Source organism: Pristiophorus japonicus, chromosome 3 (genome assembly GCF_044704955.1).
Source record: "Pristiophorus japonicus isolate sPriJap1 chromosome 3, sPriJap1.hap1, whole genome shotgun sequence".
NCBI classification, from domain to species: Eukaryota; Metazoa; Chordata; class Chondrichthyes; family Pristiophoridae; genus Pristiophorus; species Pristiophorus japonicus.
This window is the reverse complement of record NC_091979.1, coordinates 264,714,465-264,741,082: the sequence shown is the minus strand read 5'-3', so window position 1 is coordinate 264,741,082 and position 26,618 is coordinate 264,714,465. Positions and strand designations below refer to the sequence as shown.

Here is a 26,618-nt window from a genome sequence, read left to right as displayed (position 1 = left end):
CCTCCCCTCGCCACCCTCCCCCTCCCCTCGCCACCCTCCCCCTCCCCTCGCCACCCTCCCCCCTCCCCCTCGCCACCCTCCACCCTCCCTCTCGCCACCCTCCCCCTCGCCACCCTCCCCCTCGCCAGCCTCCCCCTCGCCAGCCTCCCCCTCGCCACCCTCCCCCTCGCCACCCTCCCCACCCTCGCCACCCTCGCCGCCCTCCCCCTCGCCGCCCTCCCCTCGCCGCCCTCCCCCTCGCCGCCCTCCCCCTCGCCGCCCTCCCCCTCGCCGCCCTCCCCCTCGCCGCCCTCCCCCTCGCCGCCCCCCTCCCCCTCGCCGCCCTCCCCCTCGCCGCCCTCCCCCTCGCCGCCCTCCCCCTCGCCGCCCTCCCCCTCGCCGCCCTCCCCCTCGCCGCCCTCCCCCTCGCCGCCCTCCCCCTCGCCGCCCCCTCGCCCCCCTCCCCCTCGCCCCCCTCCCCTTCGCCCCCTCGCCCCCCTCCCCTCGCCCCCCTCCCCCTCGCCCCTCGCCCCCCTCCCCCTCGCCCCCCTCCCACTCGCCCTCCCTCGCCGCCCTCCCCCTCCCCCTCGCCGCACTCCCCCTCCCCCTCGCCGCACGTCCCCCTCCCCCTCGCCGCACTCCCCCTCCCCCTCGCCGCACTCCCCCTCCGCCACACTCCCCCTCGCCACCCTCCCCTCGCCACCCTCCCCCTCGCCACCCTCCCCCTCGCCACCCTCCCCCTCGCCACCCTCCCCCTCGCCACCCTCTCCCCCCCCTCGCCACCCTCTCCCCCCCTCGCCAACCTCCCCTCCCCTCCCTCCTCCCCCCTCCCCCTCCCCCCTCCCACCTCCCCCCCATCCCTCCCCCTCCCTCCCACCCCCTCCCCCCCCTCCCCTCCCTCCCTCCTCCCCTCTCCCCTCCCCCCTCCCCTCCCTCCCCCCTCCCTCCTCCCCTCCCCCTCCCTCTCCCTCCCCCCTCCCTCCTCCCCTCCCCCCTCCCTCCTCCTCCTCCCCCTCCTTCCCTCCCTCCCTCCCCCTCCTCCCTCCCCCTCCTCTCTCTCCCTCCCCCTCCCCCTCCTCTCTCTCCCTCCCCCTCCTCTCTCTCCCTCCCCCTCCCCCTCCTCTCTCTCCCCCCTCCCCCTCCTCTCTCTCCCTCCCCCTCCCCCTCCCCCTCCTCTCTCTCCCTCCCCCTCCCCCTCCTCTCTCTCCCTCCCCCTCCCCCTCCTCTCTCCCTCCCCCTCCCCCTCCTCTCTCTCCCTCCCCCTCCCCCTCCTCTCTCTCCCTCCCCCTTCCCCTCCTCTCTCTCCCTCCCCCTCCTCTCTCTCCCTCCCCCTCCCCTCCCTCTCCCTCCCCCTCCCCTCCCTCTCCCCTGCCCCTCCCTCTCCCTCCCCTCCCTCTCCCTCCTCCCCTCTCCCTCCCCCCTCCTCCCCCTCCCTCTCCCCCCTCCCCCTCCCTCCCTCTCCCCACTCCCTCCCCCCCTCCCTCTCCCCACTCCCCTCCCCCCCTCCCTCTCCCCCCCCTCCCTCGCCACGCTCCCCCTCCATCGCCACGCTCCCCCTCCATCGCCACGCTCCCTCTCCCTCGCCACGCTCCCTCTCCCTCGCCACGCTCCCCCTCCCTCGCCACGCTCCCCCTCCCTCGCCACGCCTCCCCCTCCCCTCGCCACGCTCCCCCTCTCTCCCCTCCCTCGCCACGCTCCCCCTCTCCCCTCCCTCGCCACGCTCCCCCTCCCTCGCCACGCTCCCCCTCCCTCGCCACGCTCCCCCTCCCTCGCCACGCTCCCCCTCCCTCGCCACGCTCCCCCTCCCTCGCCACGCTCCCCCTCCCTCGCCACGCTCCCCCTCCCTCGCCACGCTCCCCCTCCCTCGCCACGCTCCCCCTCCCTCGCCACGCTCCCCCTCCCTCGCCACGCTCCCCTCTCTCCCCCTCTCTCCCTCCCTCCCTCCCTCCCTCGCCACGCTCTTCTCCCCCCCCCCCCCCCCCCCCCCACTGATCACCTCCCTACTGCCCCCCCTCCCACGCTCCTCCATCCCTCCCCGGTACCCACACTATTCAAACACAGACTGGGGGAAAAGCGCCCTGCTGAGCCATTGCGCAGGCGCGCATGCTCTAACACCCCTGCGCAACGCTGCCGGCACCGACAAGAAGGCTGATCCCTCGCCCCGCCCCCCTGCAGACTGCGATAGGCTTGCTCCGCCCCAGGGAGACTACGCTGCACCACGCCACACCACACTCCAGGAGGACCGGAGAATTGCTGAAGAAGATTCCGGCGCACCTTCGAGCCCAGGCAGGTCACATAAGCCTCGGAGGTGCGCCGTTTTTGCCAGAACCCGAAACCTGGGCCTAATGAAATACTTTTGGAGTGTAGTCACTGTTGTAATGTGGGGAACACGGTAGCCAATTTTTGTACAGCCTCTCCGACAAATGTGATAATGACCAGATAATCATTTTTTTGTTATATCGATTGAGGGATAAATATTGCCCAGGACACCGGTAAGAACACTCCTCTACTCTTCTTTGAAAGAGTGCCATGGGATCTTTTACGTCCAACTGAGAGGGCAGACAGGGCATCGGTTTAATCTCATCCAAAAGACGGCACCTCCAAAAATGCAGCACTCCCTCAGCACTGCACTGGAGTGTCAGCCTAGATTTTTAATGTGCTCAAGTTCCTGGAGTGGGACTTGAACCCACAATCTTCTGACTCAGAGGCGAGTGTGCTACCCACTGAGCCACAGTTGACATGAATATAATGTCTGATACTAGGCAAAAGTGGGGAATTTGACCCTGGCTGTGAGGAGGCAAAGAGTTGAGTGGGGATGGGTTTGATTAAAAAGTGGCAAAATAAAAAGTTGGTACCTACATAACCCAAATTAATTTAGAGGAAATATTTGTGACCAAAATGAGATTACTTGTAATGAGTAGTCATGTCATTCCACTAATCTGTGTAATAATGTTCCCAGCTGTGTGTGTTTAAGTATCGGTAACAGTGAACACTGTTTTCTGAATGTATATAATCCTTTTAAATACACAGGTGAGTGATTTTAGATATGATCTTCCTTTCTGCCAAATGTGCATGTTAAACTCCCCTCCCCATCTGTTCCCTACTCACTCGAGTAGAGAATACAATAAAACAAATATTGACTCTAGTTATCTACCAATGAATGCTGAGTTGCTGCCCAAAGTACAGAATGAATCTTTAGATTTCACCATTGACCTCAAGTTTTAGCTCTAAGCACATCTCTAACCCAAGGGGTTGGAGCAGGATGTGCAAAAGTAGACAGTGTTTGTAGATTATTAATAATTCTCCGTCGAACAATAATATCATTGGACAGCAATAAATAAGCCTCTTTTACCATGCAAGTTGCACTGAAGTGAAGTGGCTTTGTCTTTGCATTGACACACACTGTATAGTCTACTTTGCATGTTAAAGTTACCCAAATTTAGGACATAGATTGGCACCAGTTTGGCTTTGCATCAGAACTGCAACCACACAAAGGACAGTTCAAAAAGTTCCTAGGCAGCCAGTTGGATAGGAACTTTAAAAAACTTTGCTAGCATTAAAAAGATTAGAAATAAAGGACCAACTGTTCTATCAGCACGTTAACCTTAAAATTGAACTGGCATTCAGACACTGGTCAGCAGAGCTCTACGTATTCGTGCTTGCGTACATATACTGAGCTCTATTTTCCTTTAACAGAGACCATTGTTAACCCAACCTGGGTCTGGCAGCTCCATGTGGTAATACTATTGGTGCTATTTCAATAACGCTGCCGAAAGAAACTACTGCCATCAACATTGAAACTGTAAAATAGTCACTTATTCTTGGCGCTTATACTCTTACTGCTGTAATATATGATTAAGTAACTATATCACAGGGCTATAATAAAAAAAATGTGGTTCTCTGGCAAAGAGATTTCATTATTTGTTCTCATTTCCAAGGATTGGTCTCTAGTGTACAATACTGTTCACAGCTTTCGCCTTCAGGCATTATAACACTGAATCGGTCATTTCTGTAATCCTTGAGGACAATATTTTAGATCGGTTGCCCTGAACAGTTTTTTACTATTTGTATGAAAATGCCTCTGTAACCTGAAGGGGTATTTGAATAATGTAGTGCCACAAAACTGAACGTGGGTATCAAATTCGGTACAACTGCTGAACAGATGCTGCAGTCACAGTGGATGTTGTATATCTGCAGAAGCCACAAATATGAATTACAGCTGAAATGGTAAAACAAATAGTCAGACTGTTACGTGATAGCGTGATGTATCGGTGAATTAGAGCGCAGCAAATCCTTGTACGGTAGCGTGACATGCACCTTCACCAGCAGTGCACGTCCTTGCTGAATTCTTGAGCTCCACTATCAGGAAGGGTCACAAAGTACGGCAGAATTATGACCCCTAATGAGATTTCAATGCTTGGCAAACAATAAAAATTTATGAACTGCATAGTTTCAGGGAGTAGTTGCATGGTTATTGTTACACCCTTTCAGCAAACGTTGGGAGTTGAGATCCAGCTGTTCCACAAGGCAGGAGGATTTTATTTGTAAGAATCTGGGAGAATACGTGTGCAGGATGTCAAATATCTTCATATTTATTCTAGTGGATTACTCCCAACATCATGTTACAAACCGTTTCTCACCCACTTTGTCATGCTTTTCACCCGTTTAATGTATTAATTGTAACTCCAATTCAGTCATTGTCTGATTATTTTTTTTTTGAAGTTGGATTGATGTTCCAGCACGGATCTTGTTTCTGTCTGTCCCATTTATTCATTCACTGCCCCCTCCCTCACCTCTGCAAGCTCCATTTTCACCTTCCTTGGGATACATTCCCTGCAATCGTTAAATCAACCAGCAATGCAACGGAGTGGCAGAGTGTTAAAACTCACTGATTATAAGTTGGGCCAATCTCTCGGGATTTACTGGGGCATGCCCTTATTAAATATTTACAGGAAGCTCCCCATCCATATTGGGCCTGCTCCAGGGCGCTCAACAAAGTACAGGGGAGGGGGGGGCGCAAAATTGTGTAGGTGTGCAGCCCTTAAAAGGACTGCTGTGGGAAGTTAGAAACGTGGCCACTGAAAGGGAAGTGGCAGCAAATGGATAAAATGATATTTAGCCTTTACAAAGGCCGTAGTTCTTTAAATATAGATTTCAACCTTTCCAAAGGCTGTTGGGTTGGGATGAAGAAGTGATTGTCAAAACCCAGTGGGTGGAGTAATAAAAGAAATGGAGTGTGTAGGCAAGTGGCTTTTATTGCAAAGGGGATGGAGTATAAAAGCAGGGAAGTCTTGCTACAGTTGTGCAGGGTATTGATGAGGCCACACCTGGAATACTGCATACAGTTTTGGTTTCCATATTTACGAAAGGATATACTTTGGAGGCAGTTCAGAGAAGGTTCACGAGGTTGATTCCGGGGATGAGGAGGTTGACTTATGAGGAAAGGTTGAGGAGGTTGGGCATCTACTCATTGGAATTCAGAAGAATGAGAGGTGATCTTATTGAAACGTATAAGATTATGAGGAGGCTTGACAAGGTGGATGCAGAGAGGATGTTTCCACTGATGAGGGAGACTAGAACTAGAGGGCATTATCATAGAATAAGGGGACGCCCATTTAAAACAGAGACGAGGAGAAATTTCTTCTCTCAGGGTTGTAAATCTGTGGAATTCGCTGCCTCAGAGAGGTGTGGAAGCTGGGACGTTGAATAAATTTAAGGCAGAAATAGACAGTTTCTTAAACGATAAGGGGATAAGAGGTTATGGGGAGTGGGTAGGGAAGTGGAGCTGAGACCATGATCAGATCAGCCATGATCTTATTGAATGGCAGAGCAGGCGCGAGGGGCCGTATGGCCTACTCCTGGTCCTATTTCTTATGTTCTTATGTTCTCATGTGATGGAGTTGCGCAGTACCTGAATTTCCTATAAGGATGGCTGGCAAAGTGGAAGTGCTGCCAGGAGGGTTCCTTTGGCCCTGCAAGACACCATCCACAGAAACAGTGCTTGGCAGGAGGTGATGGAGGGTGGGGAACAAGAAATTCAGAGAGGAGGTGATTCTTGATTCTGGCAGACGCGCCATGTGATTGGCAGCAACTGTCCTTGCAGCAGATGGCACAGATTTGCAGTTGGATCGGTGCTGGCCTGAAGACTGCGGGTCCTGTTCCTCACAGCTAAGGCCTACTGATGCAGTTGATGGTAACATGGTCGGTCCAGATAATCTTGCTCTGGTGCCTGCAGTCCTCCCTGAATAGCCGCCATTCATCTGGTCTTTCAAGAGCTCTTTCTCAATGTCCTTTTGCCTGCTGAAATCTTGTAAACACTTCAGTTAAGGTCAATCTTTCGGCGCATTTTCAGACAACGATTGGCTACTTTAGATTCCACCAAAGTATTCTATGCTGTTGGGAGAAAGAAATGAAAATGTTGATGGTTTTTTTTTCATAAAGTGACATCAAAAATTATGAACAGATGCCTGTACTATAATGTACAAAAAGCTCATCTAAAAAGGCTCAGATTCTGTGCTCCATTACTCCTTGAAGTTCCCTCAGGCTTGGGTGCAAAGGGAGCACTCTGCTTCATTCTGCCCAAAGCGGATGGGAAATTGTGCTAGACTTCAATGACATTTGTTGTAATATTTAATAAAACTCTGGCTCTTCTTAGTTTTGACCACTTGGCCTGAAAGAAATACTTCCTGGAAAATTGGTCTCAATGGGAAAGTGGCATGGATATAGCCGGAATTCCCGGTTCCTACCACAGCGTTGGTTCTGCAGCTATGGATTAGAAACTGGAGAATGTGCACTCCCATCTCTTTTTATCCCCCCTGCTTCTCGATCCTCTCTGCCTGTCATGTCGCTTTTATTAATTAGGATTATCAAAATTGGCACCAATCGTAATATTTTCAGCAACTTTATTTAAAGGGATTCATGTTATGGGGGATTTATATGTTGTTTTTTTTTTTACAAACACAATGCATCCTGTGCAACAATGCAGGAACCAAACAAAATGCTTGCTGTGGCAACACACTTGTTACAGCAATGATATTTTATGCACTATTTCTATTAAAGTCAATGTATGCTATTTCCAAGGCCATGATGTATTGGAGTGTCTTTAGTGAGGAGTGGCTGTGTTTCGGGTTTCCATTCCTTCATGTAATTATTTTGCTGAGGTAAGCTGGCAACAACTGTTTCTGTCTTTTTGATGATGCACAAAAAGTTTCAACACTATAAAAAGGAGGAATGTACCGAAGATGTGTTGGTTTGTTTGACGATGGTTTTGAAATGCACCCTAACAAAATTAATGCTAATTGCTTAAACTAATTCACCAGCTTGTGCAGGTCAAAGGGTGTTTTTTATAGATCAGAATGTCTCAAAAAGATAGGACCAGCAGAGAAAATTATAGTGAGGGCTTCACGTTCATTTTTAAGCTAAGTTATCAGAGAATGGGACTGCAAGAAGAAACAGCCATATTTCTAACTTTTTAAGCAGCAAATTGCTACAATTTTCTGAAACACTGCAGATTGTGGGGTCATTTTACAAATTAAGCTCCTAGAGCAGATTCTTGCAAGCTTGGGAAATGCATATTGTAAATCTGGGTGTACTCATCGTATGATTTCTGACCATTAGTTTGAAATATTATGGAGACAGCAGGAGTATTATTCCCTAATATTACCCCTATCTGCAAGAAGTAACTTGGTTTTGAAAATTAAGCCTTTGTAAAATATGAAGGAGAAATACGTGCATTGAAACAGCTTGTTTCTATTGTTATTTGCACTTTTGTGGGAAACAAATTCATAACAAATAAATAAGTACACTATTGCCTAGTGTGAGCCTGCATTATTTTGTAAATGCTAAATGTAATTTGGTCCAAAAGTGGCTGTTCACTTGGCACTGGTCAAAACATCCATTTCAGAATAGACTACAGACCTGGCTGCTATTAGTGCAGTGAGTAAATGCACTGTGTAATGAAGGCCTCCAGATTTGATTCCTGGGCTGTACTGAAATGAGTTGCAATGAATCGCAGCAGTGGTCGGAATGGCCATTGGGTTTGAATGGGCATAACAGCCAGGATCCCTGCTGCTCCTCAATATCCTGTGACCCCTGATGGGACGTGTGTGTGGGTGTGGATGTTGTGCCACGTCCCATGGTCTGCTCTGATATCCTACCAACACTCACTGCAACAAGAATAGCCACTTGGATTACCCAAAGGGCTGTGGCCCATAATCCAGCACCTTCAGGAATCGCATGAATGGAATGGACTTGTGGATGGGGGTCATAGAGTCAAAAACACTCGAGTCATTTAAGAATAAATTGGACAGCACAATGTGGAGATGTTAGAGCCTTTCTGGATAGGCATGCCGAGATGTCATCCGTAATTATCTTGTGTTCTTGTTGAGAAGGGGGGGGAATGCATTCCTCTGCAAGGTAGACCAGGAATAGACCATGAAAGCTACTAAAGTGTAAGTGAGTCCACTTTACCTATGCTGCACACTTTGCCATTTATGTTCATCTATATTGCACAGTCTGATAGGTTATTGTTTCAAATCGTGTTAATGATATATGTAATAAAAGAAGCTTGAATAAAGTTACAATCATTAAAAACATTAGTTTTGTTAAATATGATAACCATCATTATGAAGATCCCTAGTTTGATTCCTGTCTCTGTGGTGTTAGCTGATCTTAGCTGGGGCAGAAGTAATGCACAGCAGATTGCTGCTGCATCATTGGCGTTGGGAAGGCCACATTGGCCATAAATCCCACTTTTGATTGCTACATAGTGACCTCTCCTGGAAATGCTTGTGTGTGGACAGGGGCGAATCCAGGTTTGGGCTCGGCTGCGATGCCCTCCATGGTTGAGTAGCTGGTTAAAAGTCACTGTTGAGGCTCACATATGAATAATGGCCACATTGTGAGGTAGCGAAAGGCAACTGGTATCTGTGAAATTGTAATGCAGCAAAGGAATGGGTGGGGCAGATTTCCTATTCCTGTGCCTGGAGCTGTTGGATTGCCTGGGTGCTTCTCCTCATCTGAATTTCCTGTAGTCACTGTACCCAGGCGATCCAGTATGCCCAGGTCTAGGATCAGGAATATTCCCCTAAAGTTTTGAACAGATCTGGGAAAGGAAAGAAGAAAAAGAAAAGGATTCCTGAACATTTCTATCAGCTCACTATATAATCATTAACGTGTAATTCTCCTGTAGTATGTCTTGTTAGCCTCAAGTGGCAGGGAGACAAGAGCATTGTTCGGACTGTACTTATCTCCAGTCATTTAAACCGGTGAAAATGATACAGATACGCTGCAGAAGGCACGTTCTGATTATTGTTCTCTGATTCAAGTCTAGACGGGGCAGAAACCTTGGTATCATCTGAGCAAACACTGGGGAGATGCTGGGTTTAGAGATCAGCCAATCAGCATTGTGTCTATGAAAGCCACCCACCCATCAGGTGCTGGGAGACTGCAGCTGTAAAATGTGCTGGAGGCAACAGCTGAAGTTCCCAGAAAATGCAGAGAATGGTTCTTAGCAAGATGTTTGAGTGTAAAGCACCTTTCCACAAAAGGTCCCAATTGCTCCACCAACACCTGAGCAGGTCATTAGCTGCAAAAACTGAAATATTTATGAATGTTCACTTTAAAAAAAAAAAGAATTCTTTTGAAGCTCCCTTTTTCTTATATTTTGTAATGCTGTTGAAGATTTTTGTTGTGTGTAATACACCATTTATGATGCATAGAATCTGGAACAAAAGTAGAAAAAGGTGGTGTTTACGGGCCCAAGTTTCGGCCTGAGTTGCTCCTATTTTTTTGGAGCAACTAATTTAGTTTGGAGTTTCTTAGAAATCGCAACTCTCGGCATTTAGTTTGCTCCAGTTCTAGTGAGTTAGTTTAGTTTCGTTTTCGTTCAGACTTTTTTTCAAAAGGGGGCGTTACCAGTCACTTACGCCTGTTTTGCAAGTTTAGGCAGCAAAAAGTTACTCCAAACTAACTTAGAACGGAGTAAGTGTTGACTTTTGTACGCTCAGAAAAACCTTGTGTACTATTTAGAAATTACGCGCAGGTAGCCAGAGCTGGGGGGGGGGGGGAGGGAAGTTGGGAGATTTTCCAAAGCATTAAACACTTCACTTTTAGCAAAAAAGAGCAATCAATCAATAAATAAAAAATTTTAAGTTTCTACTCACCTACTGCAGCACCTATCTGTTCGGGAGCACTGGGAGCCTTCCAAGAGCACACGCATTCCTGCCTGCTGAAGAGGAGGTGTTCGGGCTGGGCACGCCACCGGGGAGGAGTTCGGGCAGGCCTTGCCACCAAAGAGCTGCTGGTCGGGCGGGCCCTGCCACCGAGGAGGTGTTCGGGCGGGCCCTGCCACCGGGGAGGAGTTCGGGCGGGCCCTGCCGCCGAAGAGCTGCTGGTCGGGTGGGGCCCACCACCGGGGAGGAGTTCGGGCGGGCCCTGCCACCGAAGAGTTGCTGGTCGGGCGGGCCCCGACGCTGAGGAGGTAAGGGCAGTGGCGACGAGGGACGGTGAGGCAGGCAAGCCACTCGTCCTGGAATAGGGACGGTGAACATCGCGACGTCTCTTTGGCCAGGGATAGGGTCGCCCGGAGACAGGACGCACTGGGAGGGCCAGAAGCTACTGTGCATGCGCGCAGACTCCACTGTGCATGCGCACATCTGCCGGCACACTCTTCGGCGCAGGGCTGTAGCTCCGCCCCGAGCTGCTTGTGCTGAGCCGCACCGACTGTTGAACAGGCCTGCTGAACACGGAGAATTGCGAGGTAAATTTTAGGCACGCTTTTAATTCTACAAAATAGACCGACCTCTTGGAGGTGCGCCTTTCTGCGGGACAGCCAAAACTTGGGCCCCACATGTTTAAAACTGGCATTTTGATCCTTATCACTGCTCCTGCAGCACAGATTTGTGACATGCATTGGTACAATAGAGTGAAAACAATTGTTACTTGGGGCAACTAAAAGAAAATCAATTCAAATACAGTGGTCCGGAATTTGTCAGCGCTTGCCATCATTACTCTGTAAAATTGACAGCAACTTCTGACGTCCGCACATGCGCAGTTAAATGTGGACATCCGGAAGCTGCTGTCAGTGGCACCCTGCTCCTCCACAGGATGCACTGTTGCAATCTTCGCAGATGCAATCAGCAGCGTATCAGTGTTTTGACATGAACTTCAACTTTTTAACTCCCTACTCTTGTTGTAAAAAAAATTGAAAAAGTTCAGCCTTGCTGAATGAGGTGTAACTGAGTTTTTAGTGGCGTAATAAGTCATAATTATTGCTGAACAATCTCTCTGGCCCTGAAAATCTAATTTTAGAAGTATGGGGTCTCATTCCCTCCATTCCATGATTAAAATTCACAGATGTTTAAAATAATTAATTTTAATTTTATTAAAGTTTGTTTGATATTTCATCTTCTACCTTAGTCCCATGTGTACGTCCCAATCTTTATTTCGCTCTCTATCATTCACTTTTTAATCATTTTACAATCAGTACTTTGTACTTCCTGGTTTGCTATCTGTGAAAATTCTTCAATCTAATTGGCTGCTCAGCCTGCTTGATGATTTTACTGTCCCTGGATGCCACAGATCCCCTATAGATAGCGCCAGAATGAAACAGACATCATAATAGGGGAAATCGACACCACAGAGCCTGCTAAATCTTTGTAGGCAGCTTTCTTCGAGGTCAGCAGCGAGCACCGTCCCTTTGCCACTGACTGCAAAATCTGGGCCCATATTTCAAAGTCTAAAAAAGTCAATAAATAGACAACGGCCTGTTTCAACAATATTGTTGCATTAGACTTTCTGCTCAGTAACTAAGCACTCCCACTATTTTGCCTGCTATCATGGATGCATCATTACCCTTATCAATGGAATATTCCTTTCTCTGCAATAACACAATGAAAGTTGGAGTGTGACTGTGTAAAAGAGGTGGGGGAGGATTACTTTGGCCTAAGTGCACCCAGCAGTCTGATTATTATTGTTACTCCTCCTCTCACAAACCCAAACAAACACAATTGAGAGAGATTTAACTCAATCAAAATTCCTATCCCTTCAATTAAAAAAAAATGGTGAAATATTGCCAGTGGATATTTGTCCCCGGCGGGGTCTCCAGCAACAGACCAAAAAGATTACTATCGGAAGAAGGTTACATAGTGGATCCCCTTTATTACAAATCTCTTATTACATAAGAGTTTTTCTGTGTTAATAAGGAGTTTGTTGCCTGTATCTAAAAGAGAAACTGGATCCAGACCTCCAACGAAAGCACATGTGAAGTGACAGCAGAAGCACAGCTTGTGCTCTTTATCTGCTCCGGGTACTTACTTAGATCATTGTAATAATTTCCCACTGAGGGTAAATTGGGCATGGGCGCAAAGACACTTTTTGTTGTATGTATTGAAATTTGCTTTTATTCAAAGGAAGCGAGGGGTCCCCTTAAGATTAAGTTTTGTTTTAATATCTATCAATGCAACTGAATTCCTGTGTGTTTAAAACAATTGGTTTGTTAGCTTTTTAAATATAAAATTTACAGTGTGCATGCACTGGTTTAAGACCCCCAACTTGCTGGTGGGAAATTACCCCCATTAAAATCTTTCGAGAGTAAGTTCTGCAAACATTTGAGTCTTGCTGGTTTGTCAAAGTGGTGGGATTAAACTGCTTGGGTGTTGGGTAGTTTTGTTCCCTTTATCCTTAGTCTTTGTATGTTTTAGTACAGTTAGAGAACTATCAAAGATTTCCATCTTCACACTCGCTTCTTCAATTGTGAATAATGTCACTGGCCTTTGAACAATTTCATGTCTAAGAGCCGCCACCTCTCCCTCCTCTCTCTTCCCCCACTCCTCTCTCTTCCCCCCCCCCCCCCCCCACCAAATGAATGAAAAGTCACAGGTCAAGTCTTTCAGTGAATGGTCTGTTCTTTATCCCACAAAGCCAACAGTAAAATGTCTATCAAGATAATAAAGCAGCACACCTTGTTGATTCTTTGTTGGAGCATCGGCACAAAATACTGTATTGCTGCGTGGAATCAATTCACACGTGAACAGTATTTGCAAAATGTGCTTAAAAGGTTCTCTTCCAATTGCCTTTATCCTTTTTCCCGTAGTGCAATATATTCAATCAGCTTGGAATTAGCGAGTTACACACAAGCATCAAGGATTAACATTTATCTATAACGGGTATCCAAGATGCCAGGAAAACATGGTTTATTCTGAATCTGGGTGCAAGCAAGTTATAAAAACCATAGTAAACGTGAACGGGAGTGTGTATGAAGGGTCCTGTGTTCATTTTGGCCCATTTTTTTCAGTTTTGTGAAACACCAACTTATAAAGTTACGGTTGTTGATATAGTAGTGGGTTTACGTAAAGTTCAGGTGGTTAAAGAATTATATGATTTTCGAGTATATTCTGAAAGCAAGTAATGTTCAGGACTGGGTCCATAGACACCTGTGTTTCCTCATACAGCGAGTTATTTAGCTCTTGAGAGGCACAGGCCAGATGCTTCCCAGCAGGGACTCGGGGTCACCCAGTCTATTCTTCTTCACTTCCCAGATACAGTATCAGCAAAGGCCTGGGACCAAGGCAGACTCCCACCTGCCCTCGGCTTAAAGTAGTGCATGGCATGAGAAGAGCAAAGAAGGGGAGAAAAAATAAATGCATATCTTTAAAAATAAAAGTCAAGATTAAAAAATGTAGATGATAGCTGGTGTTTCAAAACCAGATGTCAGATGTGGGCCTCTGCAAATAACTTGCTGAGGAAAGCCAACTGTGTTACAGCCAAGCTGTATAATGTTAATCTCCACATCCTTATTTCTCTGTCACAGGAAAACATTTCAACATGCCAGTAATTTGGAGATTGAAGTGTTTGCTTTTGTCTGTATTTGTGAGATATTTCCTCACTCACTATTTAGGCCTCCCTCCCACTCCTTAAACCCACCCTTTTTATTGAGATGTGTTCTGAGGAGTGTGTAGTGGCTTTTATTTTAGCACATCCATTATATTTCTACAGACACGTACAGGGACAGAGTTTAACTTGATTTAATTTGTGGAATCCACTGATTCCATTAAAAGTCATAATTATAATTTAAAACATGGGTAAATACCACAATAACCTACTAACATAATAATTGACTGTACGAGCTTCTTAAACATATGATGCTGGATCTGAAATCCAAAGATACTAGATATTTCAGCACTCTGCAGCAAGTTGTCAGTTCCTGACCAAGTCAATGGATGGAATGTCTTCCAGAAAGTATCGGAGTTATTTTACCTCCAGATTGGTGAAGGCAAAGAGGATCTTCTACGGAGCAGTTTAGACAAGTACTAGGGATATCTGCAGAGACCACTATGGGCAAGAAAAGTCCTGAAGGTAGTTGTATGTGCATACACAGCACTCATGAAGGCGAGCCTCACCTTTTAAGAAGCAAGGAGTGAGAAATGATCACTTAGGACAACAAACTAGCTCCTTTCTCAGACTACATACACATCCGATCATGAACTGTGCACCACCTGATAAATCACCTAAAGGAAAACTCTGTCAAATTCCTGCCTGACCCACAAAGACATTCATATTAAAAACTACAAAGCACTTGTCTGTACTTTGTATTACATTTAAAGGTGAACATGAAACCAATTTCCCAATTAATTAAGCAGGATTTGAAAAGAATTATTGCTATAATAATTAGAATATTGAATCATCTTGTATTCTTAGAAAACAACGAATCCTTGTAATTTGTGCATCCAGATGTCACAATGTCTTATTGTTTTGCTATGTTTTTGCACCTCTCCCATCCAGTGCCCATTATCAGGCCAGATTTTGCTGTAGCAGTGCATCCAGCGGTGTCTGCTGTTAGTTAGACTTTCCCCTACACCCTTCAGCTCAAAACATTTTTGCCCACATAGTTGCTGAAAGTACAAACTGATAACGTCACAGCGAGTGAAACAAGCATCTGGGACCTGAGTGAACAGGGCAAGCAACTGTGTATCTTCTTAACCAATCAGATTTAAGGATTGGGAAATAAACTGTAGAAGGACTGAGAAAGAGTGTGAATTAAAGGAGGTGAATTCAATGTCATTTCGGGTACAGACAGAATAAGAAAGGGAGGGAAAGAAAGATTGGATTGAGAGAGAAAGGAAAAGTAAGAAAAACAAGTTAAATAAAAAAATGTTACCTTTTTAAAATCTCCTAAAACAATTCACAACCTGAAGGAATGAGACTCCTTACTTTTAAAATAGTTAATTTTCGGTATCAGAGAGATTGATTGGCTGTCAATAATTGTCACATTGTTAAAAGGGTACTTGCGCTACTAATTATTATCCCTAAATATTTGTGGCAGGTATAGTTCATATGTACTGTGAAAATACAGCAACTTCACGACATTCAATGCATGTCAATGCATGTGAGGCAGACGGTGAGAGGCCGTTTTTGCAAAGTTAACGGTGGAGCAGCGCAACTCGGATAGCACTTTGGATGTTCACCTTTAACCTCGCATCTACCCCCCTCGTCTGAAGTTGCTGCATCATTGTGCATAAATAACAGTGGACGCCATTAGCCTCAGCGTTATCTGGACAGAAAAATCTGGCCAGTTATCTTTCACTTCCAAATGATTCATCGTCGTAAATTACCTGGTCACCTGTAGCATCCACTTACCATACGAAAATAAAACTGTGGCCTGTGAAATGGTATAAAAATAAATTGTCGGGATGAATTTCAAAGGCATACGTGGTCTCTTCGCAGTTTTGGGCTTATAATACATACTTCTGGCTCAGTTACTGATTCCGACACAGGCCCTAAAACTGACCCATCTGTAGATCTAGGCCATCCCAAACTCAACACAAAATCTGAGCTCTTTTCGCAATTTGATTAAAACCAGCGCAGTGCAGTCCAGTCCTTTTAAACTGTTATTTTCTTTATTTCCAAGAGCCTAACTGAAAATACATTCACATGCATAGTTGCTTTTCTTTCGGTACATAAACTTTTTTTTTAAAGAATAGAGAACTGAGAGGCTTTCCCCCCAGTAGATGATCATCGACCAAACTCCTAGCCAATTCCATCCTTGAGCTGCCAGCTAGGAGGTGCGCAAGAGACTGTTTCCCTCTCTCCACTCTCCTCTCTCCCCCTGCTGTGAGATAACAACAACTAGTATTTATATGGTGCATTTAACATCCCAAGGTGCTTCACAGGAGTATTATGCGATAAAAATTTTACACAGAGCCACAGAAATAGAAATTAGCACAAGCTTGGTCAAAGAGGTAGGTTTTTAGGAGCCTCTTGAAGGAAGAAAGAGAGGTAGAGAGACGGTGAGGTTTAGGCAGGGAGTTCCAGAGCTTGGGGCCGAGGCAACAGAAGGCATGGCCACCAATGGTTGAGTGATTATAATCAGGAATGCTCAGGAGGGAAGAATTAGAGAAGGGCCAATTCTTTGTCTAATGCACCTCCTCGCCCCTCCCCCCCCTTGCATCCCCCAACGACACAACCAAGATCAGGAATTCTCCATGTCGTAACACTCGGGCACAGAGTCCGACCTCTCAATGGACAGACATCAACATGCTGTGCTTGCCCGATTTCCAGTTCTGTGGCTTGCCCTTATTGCAGAGGAGGCACCTGTACAACTCCTTCTCCTTGTGTGAGTTTTAATAGACGTTCACCAAAGCTTCTGTGGTTGTTTATTTTTGTGATGGATTAACATGTTTGGGTCGAGCACTGAGTATACTTTTGATATTGGCATACTTCGTTAATCAAACCATTTGTGAATATATCGATCCGCCTGTCACTTTTTATTGTGCTTGTCTGCTACGGATATTCCCAAGATTTTGTTGATTTGTTCTGGCAAAAAGATTGATTTCTATTATATCTACCATCAATGGCCTTGAACTGAACTGATGATTCAGAAGAATGCAAAGCATGTGCACCTCAATAAACAATCCAGCTGTAGTCAAGATTTTGAAGCCATCTAAGTGGAAAGGCTGGTTGCCTATAGAACATACGGAGGAAGCAATTCGTAGCTCCCATTCATGCTATAATAGGTATGAGGAAAAGTAGCAAAATATTAAGTCCACATTTTAATTAAGCCTGTGTCATCTCCTTTATCTGTTATATTTCTGATGATTTCAGATCTGTTTAAAAGCATGTGCAGCAGTTCCTTAATAGTGCAGCTGCAAGGATACCAGAATATAGATGATCCTTGAAGAACAGTGAAGAAAACTAAATGAAGTAGTTTAATGAGGAGTGGATTAAAAGCTGATTTTGTGAAGAAGCATCTTTCTGTTATTGACTTATGTGAGGCCTCCATATTTTTACTTAGATTTATTGTCTACAGATAAAATCTTCACTATTTAATTGTCACAACTGTAAAGTGCTTTTCGTTAAAATGTTACAAGACTAAGATGACTTATTTTGAGAATTTAGATTTTTATTTAGACCTCACTTCCTTATAAAATGTAAAAATGTTTCCTTTATTATTAGAATCTGGCATCTGATGTTCTGCAGAGAGTTTTGACCCTAATTATGTTTAAGGAATGCTTTTAGTTTAAACTCCTGCTTTATTAGCTTATGCTCTGCAATTTTAAGACAGAAGTAGATATGCTAAATAAGGAAGATGATGAAAGTAAGGGGTAAATCACAAAGTAAAAAGGTAGGACAAAAATTGAAAGACTGTACTTAAAAAAAAACATTTATATCAAGTAGAACTTGCTTTTATTCTTTCCTCTATCATTTTAATGCAAACTTTAATATTTAGTGATATGCTATCATTCTTTGCATTACATAAAATACAAAACAAAATAAAAATGCCACTGATTATCTCTTAACCATATCCTTTATTAGGTGTATTTATTTATTTATTTACCTGCTATAACTAACAGGGATAACAAAATAATATATTTCCAAATCACATCTGCACAGTGTTCTTTAAAGCCTATATGTCATGAAATTTCGGCATTCTTTTATTCAGAAGCAAAAGTATTCACACTTGGTATTTGTACACAAGAAAAGACAGTAGCTAAAATCCTTGAAGCCTTAAAGAAATAGTTATGTCCAGGGGAGGTTTTTATGCAGTTTGATACACTTGAAAGCAGCTTGTGTAAGGCAGTATCAGGGATACTGAAGCTTTAATGGAGCAATGCTTCCTCTGCTTTAGTCCTTTTCAACCCGTGGTTTGGTTCGAGGAGTCCTTTTCCTGAAAACGTTGACAATACCCCAGGTCTGCAGGCAGGTCCCATTATGCTGAAAGCTAAGAGCATTTACGCATTGCCTTTGTTGTTTCTGTGGTCTGGGTACAAGCTGGCTAGCATTGGGGGTTGCTGAAGGTTTCTGTGTTGATCCTTGCTGGCAGGAGTAGTCAGATAGCAAGATGGATCCAGCGCTTGCAGTGAGTGATGAATGGCGACAGAGGTGGTCATTCATCTCCTGCTTAGAATGTGGACAAAAACTAAAGCAGTTTTGCGGAAGACATGTCAGCAAATGCGATAATTTTGTAACCTGTCAGTAGGATAGAGAGCAGCCCCTTTGGAGTGTCGGGAGGAGAGTATTTGTGATTTGACATGTATCATTTGCAATCCGATCCACTTTCTGCTTGTTTAGTGAGAAATAATGCCCTTCATATACACTCACGTTTTTTTTCTTCGTTTTCTTCATTTGTAAGTACAAAACATTAAGAAATAAACCAGAAAATATGGAAAATGCACAGCAGGTCTATCAGCCACTGTAAAGAGAAAAGACAGATTAATATTTAAGGTGTGTAGACCTTTGATCAAAACTGTTCTGCCAAAGGTTCCACACCTGAAACGTTAACCTGTCTTTAATCTTTTTAGATGATGGTCCAGACCTGCTGTGTATTTGCAGCGTTTCCTGGTTTTATTACAGATTTTCAGCACGTGCAGTTTTTTTCTTTCTATCTCTACTGGGCATTTAAGAATTTGACACCCACATAATCGACAATAATTGCATGCTTGGTACCTTTGTGCACTTGTTTTTTTTTTAGAAGTGCAATATACTTGTGGATGTGTGCTTTGTATGTTTGTTTAATGTACACTTTGAAAGTAATTTTCAAACCATCGCTATAAACAGGAGCTGACAGTGTTGAGCAAACAGCAGGAATTATATCCAATATGTGTATTTTCATGTAGAAATGTAAAAGTATAAACGTGCTTCTATTTGATGTTACTCCAAGCTTCAGTGCTATTCAGAAGTTACATCTACATGAGCACCTCCAGTCTGCAGACTATGACATCTTTGATCACTGAAGTTAGCTGAATAAGGATTTTATTTGTTGCAAATTCTAACGTCTTTATGCTCTCTTTTTTTTGTTTCCTCCCTCCTGCCCCCTCCTTCAAATCCTCTGTCTAGGATCATCCAGAACCGGATCCTCATGTTTATCCTGGGCGCCATCATTCTCCTCACCATTGTGCTGGCCATTTATTTTGCTGTCAGAGGCCACTGATATGTCTTTATTCTTCTGTGATTAATAACGACAAACTGCTTGTTCAGTGTAATTAGGACAAATTGGTCACATGAATCATCTTCTTGCACTGACAGATTCTTCTCTACTGCGCAAGCAGTGTAAAAATGTGTTGTTTTTTTGGGTATCATTGTTTGCTTATTTCTTTCTGTTGTTGAGGAAACGACTTGGATTTTTTAGTATGACTCGGAGTGTGAGGAGTTGCTCTGTGTTCAGTGCTGGGAGGAGAGAAAAAAAAAGTAGAATCATTTTGAGTTCTGTTGTGGTGGGCATTGTATGTTGGTGTGCTACAGACCTTTGTGTATGTGTGTAAAATCAGTCTACAGCTTGCAAGTTATATCTACGGAGGATAACTGATGGGGAACTGTGGTTAACTAAAAAATTAGACATAGAGTGATGCCCTGACACACACAACTCTTAAGTCCAAAGGACAAGTGGATTGCTTCACTCCTGACACCACATTGGTTTATATTTTAGCTACACACCTAATTAATGATTGTGACACTCCCTCTCCCACAACTGCATCATGTAACATTATGGAAATTACATTTGTATATGAATTAAATAATTGGAAATAAACAACTAACCCATCGGTCCTACTTGCAGTAATAACGTGCGATGCAATTAAAAGATGCCAAGCTAAAATTTCAAAATTGGAAATGAAAACCGACATTCTAAAAGGCTGCTGCTACAATTTTAAATGCTTCATGTAAAGACAGAAAACCTAGAGCATGCCTGACGTCAGTTCATAGCTACACGATGAAGAGCATTTGATATTCTGTTTAAGGCAGGCTGAATTGTCTTATTTTGGAACTGGCTTGGTGGGGGGCTTTCTTTGCTTTTGCTTCAGAGCTGAGAGCTTCAAAGGCTGAAATTAATAGTGAACAAAATTGTGCAGATCTGACCATCCCATGTGGGTAGAACCCATTGAGGTTATCATTATCTTAAATTCCACCAATTCCACAAACCTCATCAGATAATGACCTCTATAGTTTTTCATTACCATGGCAGCACAGATTGTCTACCCCACAGAAAAAAAATTGCATTCTTTGCTATAGTTTTTTTTTCTCTCTTTTTTTTTTAAACCTGTCAGATCATTTCAGTATTTCAAACCTGAAGAAAATAGCCTGCCTGGAAATGTATTTGAAGTTGTAATAGTGTCAAAAAGTCACGGTTGACTGACAGATGTCAGTCCCAGTGGACCTCATTAAATCATAAAAACTTGACAAGGAAATAATTGTGCATCACCAACAACCTGGCTGCTGTTTAAACATTTTATTTTGTTTCATTATTAGGATCAACTATTTTGTTCATTAAGAAATTGCATTAAACAACAGTTTTGTGGCTAATGATCTGTTCTGGGCTTATGTCTGTTTTCTTTAAACATCAGCTGCGTCATGTGGTTTCTTTGCAGTCGTGCTATCATCTGGCAGAAATCCACCACTCAGAGCTGCGGGTGCCATTGGAATATAAAATGGATTATTCATTACCAACCTCCTTGTGACTTATTTGGTTTCATGTATTGGTTGAGGGTTTCGCTGTCTTCCGCAGAGAAGATGAAAACTTGTCAAAAATAGGTTATATCTTATTCTCGGGGCAACAAAATCAGTGGGTACACACATGCTTCAATGTTTAATGAATGCAGATTTTAACCCCTTTACATGACTTTGACTGTGAGCTTCGCATCGACAAAGAAACCTCACTTTAAGAAAGAACTGGTAGTTAATTGGCAACCTGGAAGTGTGTCATGATTTATAAATTACTGGTAACTTTAGGTTATATTTTCTAATAATGAGATATTTCAAAAAATCCATACATATTCATGCACTTACATTTTGCACACGTATTACAAAAAGCAGGCTTAATTATGTGTGAATGTTACCGTTATTGTAATGACCATTTGCAGTTGAATGTTTTCTGGACATTTATTTATTGAGTCGATTTTGTAAAAAGAGCTATGGCATCTACCTTTCTGTCTGCTTTCTCCTTGTTCTACATTAGGTGTATGGAATGTGTATGTTACTTAATGTATCAATTACAGTATTACATTCCAAAAGAATCAAGTGTTGTGTCGCTTTTTTTCTGCTTTATACTGAGTGATCACATTTCAAAGCCTCCACTGTGCGATACCTAAAGTGTGTTTTTTTTCTTCAAATTCAAGGATTTTGATAACCCAAGTGGATATATGCTGTATATTGATTTTTTTTTTTACAATGACTCCTGGATAACCTATTTTCTCATTCATTTTTAAAGTGAACTCGTGAGATTTTAAAGCAATTCTGCCCAGACTCTGAAAACCAAAATCCCTATTTGACCCCTGAAATTCTAATCTCACCATAGATCACAGTTGTTGAATATTATCTTTTTATAAAGCTAGTAAAACAATAATGTCCAAATCACTGGATACAGTAGGTCATGACTGCAATTCTAATTAGTAATCAAAGAATCATTCTACATCATTTAAATACATCAGAAATGGTACTGTCCTTATTTATTTATTTTTAGCTCCAGCATTACAGATTGTTCAAGACTCGTTATGACTTCAGATACATGTGATTATCAACCCACGATAACGTGTGCATTCTTATAAATATCTGAATTGCTAATACATAACATCTTACTGTATGAAGTCTAACTTTCTGCTCTCCGTATAAGCCAAAAAGAATAACCTTGTAACTGTTTGATGAAATTTCTTTGTGTTTTTGCAGGATTGTTTCATTATCTTTAAAGTACATAGGGACAGGAGTAGGCTATTCAGCCCCTCGAGCCTGTTCTGCCATTCAATGAGATCATGATCAGAAAATGACTGCATTGCCAACTGAAATATATTTAAACATGGGATCCCATGGCACCATTTCAAGAGGAGAGGGGAGGGTTCTCCCCGGTGTCCTGGGGCCTATAATGATGACGATGATATTTAAACAGACTTTGTGTTGTCAGTGTAAAAAAATATTTTGTAGCATTCCACCTCGCAATGTTTTTCAGTCACGTTTGTCTTGAAATAAATGGGGGAATGCTTTTGACAGGACTATGAAGAGGTGAAAGCTTAATGATTCGCATTGCTCACTAACTGAAAGATTTCCAAGGACCGGACATGAGATGACTTCCGAACTTTTCCGAACCACATTCTAGCCTGCTAATCTAACTAACTCCCTTCACTATCTGTATGTGTTCTCAAAAATTCAGTAAAATCTTGAGGAATGTATGTATGTTGATGTGTGGTGCATAGAGAATACAAAGTAATGGAATGTGGGACACAGAAAATATTCCACAAATGACCTGAATTCAAACCTCATTAGCCTGCTGTGATTTCTGTAGGTTGTATTCGAATCATAGAATTTGACACCACAGGAGAAGGCCATTTGGCCCACTGTTCCTGTGCCAACTTAGTCTCACTTCCTGCCTTTTCACCAAACCCTTTTAATTGTTTTTCATATATTTATTCACTTCCCTTTTAAAAGCTATAATTGATTCTATTTTTACCACTATTTATGGCAGGCATTCACTGTCCTAACAACCCTTTGGGTTAAAAAAAACATAACCTCTTCATTCATTTGGGGTCATCTTAAATTTATATTCTCGACTTACTGACTCCCCAAACAGTGTAAATATCTTTCCCCGAATTACTCAATTTTGCACACCTATATTATATCTCCAATTAACCTTAGTTGCTATAATGAAAACAGCCACTGTTTTTCTTACTCTCCTCATAACTAAAGACTGTAATCTCTGGTATCATCTGAGTAAATCTCTTCTGCATCCATTCCATGACCTTGCAATCCTTCCTAAAATAAAGTGACCAAAACTGTGTGCAATATTCTAATTGAGACCTAACCAATAATATGGATAAGTTTAGAATTACTCCCTGCTTTTCTATACTATGCTTTTATTTATAAACCCGAGGAGCCCATATGCTTTTTTACACCGCTTATCAACTTGTCGTCCCACCAGATTTGTATATCTGAACCCCTAGGTCTCTCTACGCCCTTCAAAGTTTTATTATTCAATGCATATGTGCTCTCATTATTTCTCCTCCCAAATTATATTATCTCGCATTTCTAAACATTAAATTTCATCATTAATCTGCCCAGCCTACTAACCCATCCATGTCCTCTTCACAGTTAACTACGCTGACTAGTTTTGTGTAGTCGGCAAATTTTGGTATTGGCCTGGATTTTCCTGGAAAGTTTCACCATAACTACAGCATAATAAGTCCAGAGTTGCAGTGATTTTCCTTCCAAGAACATTATTCAATCCAAAGCATTGCTACATGGAAATCGATCATTTGCACTGCTTCCGATTTTGATTCGCGAAACTCCACTTGGCTCTAACTTAGCTCCGCCCCCACCCCCCCCGCCCCAAGTTTGGGCAAGTTGAAGCCCAAAATGTTAGGCATGGCAAGACACTCTTCACTATGGGCTCAATTTTCCCCAGTGATTTGTGCCGTTTTTTTTGGAGCAGGCTGCTTTTTTTGGCCTAAATTTTTTTTTAAAGTTTCCCCGATCAATTTGCACCAGCATAACTCAGTTATTAAAATGTTTTTAGGTACATTTTTTTCAGTCAAAGGGGGCGTAACCTGCCACCCATGCCAATTCTAACCATTTAGGGAAGTTTGGCCAGCTGAGAGTTACTCCAGGTCTTCTTAGGCCAGCATATGTGGCCGCTGCAGAAACACTTTCTGGAGAGTTAAGGAAATCAGCGCAGGTACGTGCAGCAGATGCCTGGACAGCAGCAACAGGAGAGGTAAGAGAGAGGGGGGCAAGCCTTTTGTTAGGTGCAGGGACCGGGAGGGAGGAGGCCATTCAGCCTGGGATAGGGGCAGGGGAGCGGACAGGGAGGCCCTTCGGTAGGGCTAGGGGCGGGGGAGTAGACTGGCAGGTCACTTGGTTGGGGGAGGGGGGGAGCGGACCGGGGTCCCTTCGGCCAGGGCGAGGGGCGGTGGAGCAGACCGGCAGGTCACTCAGTTGGGGGAGGGGGTCCCTTTGGCGAGGGCTTGGGGCAGTGGAGCAGACCGGCAGGTCACTTGGTTGGGGGAAGGGGGGAGTAAACCGGCTGGTCACTTGGTTGGGGGAGTGGACTGGCAGGTCACTCGGCCAGGGCTAGGGGCGGGGGGGGCCCTTCAGTCTGGGATAGGGGAGGGGATCGGCATTGGCATCAGGAGGGGCTGGGGGTGGACTTTAATAATTGGAGGTAAGTTGCTGCAATGCATTTTAATGTGTTTTTAAGTTGCTGCAATGTATTTTTATGTTGCTGCAATGTATTTTTAAGTTCCTGAATAGTATTTTAATGTGTTGCGAGCTGGTTGTATGTTTCACTTTGCAGCCTCAGCCTGCATTGTGTCCCTGGTTACCATGGCAACCCGATATTTTTGGCGTTGATCAAGGCTCCGCCCCCAAAACTAAAGAACAGGTTAAGCTGCGCCAAAAGGAAGAAAACAAACGGGAAAACTTGGAACATTTTTTTGGCGTACTTGGGCCCCCAAAAAATGGGCATAACTCCAAGTACGCCAAAAAAAAAAGCTTTGGGGAAAATTGATCCCTAATTCTGGTGTTGTAACAATTTTATTTTTCTTACTGAGATTTGCACTGTATTTTCTGTATCTTTTGAATGCTTTTTTAAGGCATCAGAATCTGTTAAAATTAAAAGAGAAAAGTTACCACAATTACATTTTATTAAATATACTGGCCTGGAGTTTCCGCTCGGTTGCTTTCGATGTAATTCCGGCCTAATCGGCGCAAAAGTTTGTGGAATTTTACGAGCAAATTACGTTCAGTGCATCTCAAGTTTCTGCGATCTTTTACACTAGGTTTTCTTTTAAATCACGCGAGAAGCCGGTCCCACCCACAAAACTGGCCATTCCCCCAGGATGAATTAATTACCATTGGAAATTTCCACTAATTGCGCTCGTTTGCAGGCTTTCGAGGAGGCTCCAAATATTAAGCTGAAACCTTTAGGTGCAACCTCACGAATAGGTACATTTTAAAAGGTTATTGAATGTTTTTTAAAAATTTACTGAAAAACTTAACTACTGTACCCCAATATAACTAGAAAATGGTTCTTTATATTTTTTTAGAAGTCTTCAGTAATTTAGAATCGGATTACTCATGGGAGGTAGATTGACATATTTTTGTGATAAACCCATTTTGAGTAGCATTAATCACACTTTATCAAGTTACCACTCTTGTATATATCAAAGAATATTTTTAAGGACGTGTTTAATTGCAACAGTAAAATGCTCTGATTGGGTCCCCTTGATCACATGACCTGATTGCTGATTGGTCCTTTTGGAGGATAAGACACACCCAGCAGTTTCATTAGAATGTGTAATTAGAACCGCCCTCTCTACGTAATCAGTATAATTTGAGCCATTCTGACTGCCGCCTCCAGACAGGAGAGAGCTCACTCTCCTTCCCCCTGCCCTGCCCGATCCCCCGCCCAAGTTCCTGCCCCATCCCCCCGCCCAAGTTCCTGCCCCATCCCCCCGCCCAAGTTCCTGCCCCATCCCCCGGCCCAAGTTCCTGCCCCATCCCCCGGCCCAAGTTCCTGCCCCATCCCCCGGCCCAAGTTCCTGCCCCATCCCCCGGCCCAAGTTCCTGCCCCATCCCCCGGCCCAAGTTCCTGCCCCATCCCCCAGCCCAAGTTCCTGCCCCATCCCCCAGCCCAAGTTCCTGCCCATCCCCCAACCCAAGTTCCTACCCATCCCCCAACCCAAGTTCCTGCCCATCCCCCAACCCAAGTTCCTACCCATCCCCCAACCCAAGTTCCTGCCCCATCCCCCAGCCCAAGTTCCTACCCAACCCAAGTTCCTGCCCCCCCGCCAGCCCGGCTTGTTGCCCCAACCCTAGTTCCTGCCCCATCCTAGCCCAAGTCCTTGCCCCAGCCGAAGTTGCTGCACCATCCCAGCTCAAGTTCCTGACCCCCCCCAGCCCAAGTTCCTGACCCCCCCCAGCCCAAGTTCCTGACCCCCCCAGCCCAAGTTCCTGAGCCCCCCCAGCCCAAGTTCCTGAGCCCCCCCAGCCCAAGTTCCTGACCCCCCCAGCCCAAGTTCCTGACCCCCCCCAGCCCAAGTTCCTGACCCCCCAGCCCAAGTTCCTGACCCCCCCCAGCCCAAGTTCCTGAGAGGCAGCGGGAGTTCGTGAGTCAGCGAGAGGCAGCATGGGGAGGCCTATAAAAAGGCCCAGCATTGGTGAGTCGG

At 44.6% G+C, this 26,618-nt stretch overlaps 1 protein-coding gene across 6 annotated transcripts in view; it reads left to right on the top strand.

Annotated features, from left to right (window-relative positions):
* The window catches only part of vti1a (vesicle transport through interaction with t-SNAREs 1A), a 441,138-nt gene extending 419,656 nt beyond the window's left edge, over positions 1-21,482 (top strand). For 2 of the 6 annotated variants that reach the window (XM_070874984.1, XM_070874982.1), the window contains one exon: positions 20,838-21,482. In XM_070874984.1, coding sequence (XP_070731085.1) covers positions 20,838-21,000 — 163 coding nt within the window. In that variant the 3' untranslated portion in view covers positions 21,001-21,482. Of the gene's footprint in view, positions 1-19,311; positions 20,773-20,837 lie in introns of those variants that run through there. The other 4 variants (XM_070874987.1, XM_070874985.1, XM_070874989.1 and 1 more) reach the window with 2 other exon arrangements.
* The last annotated feature ends 5,136 nt before the right edge of the window (positions 21,483-26,618 follow it).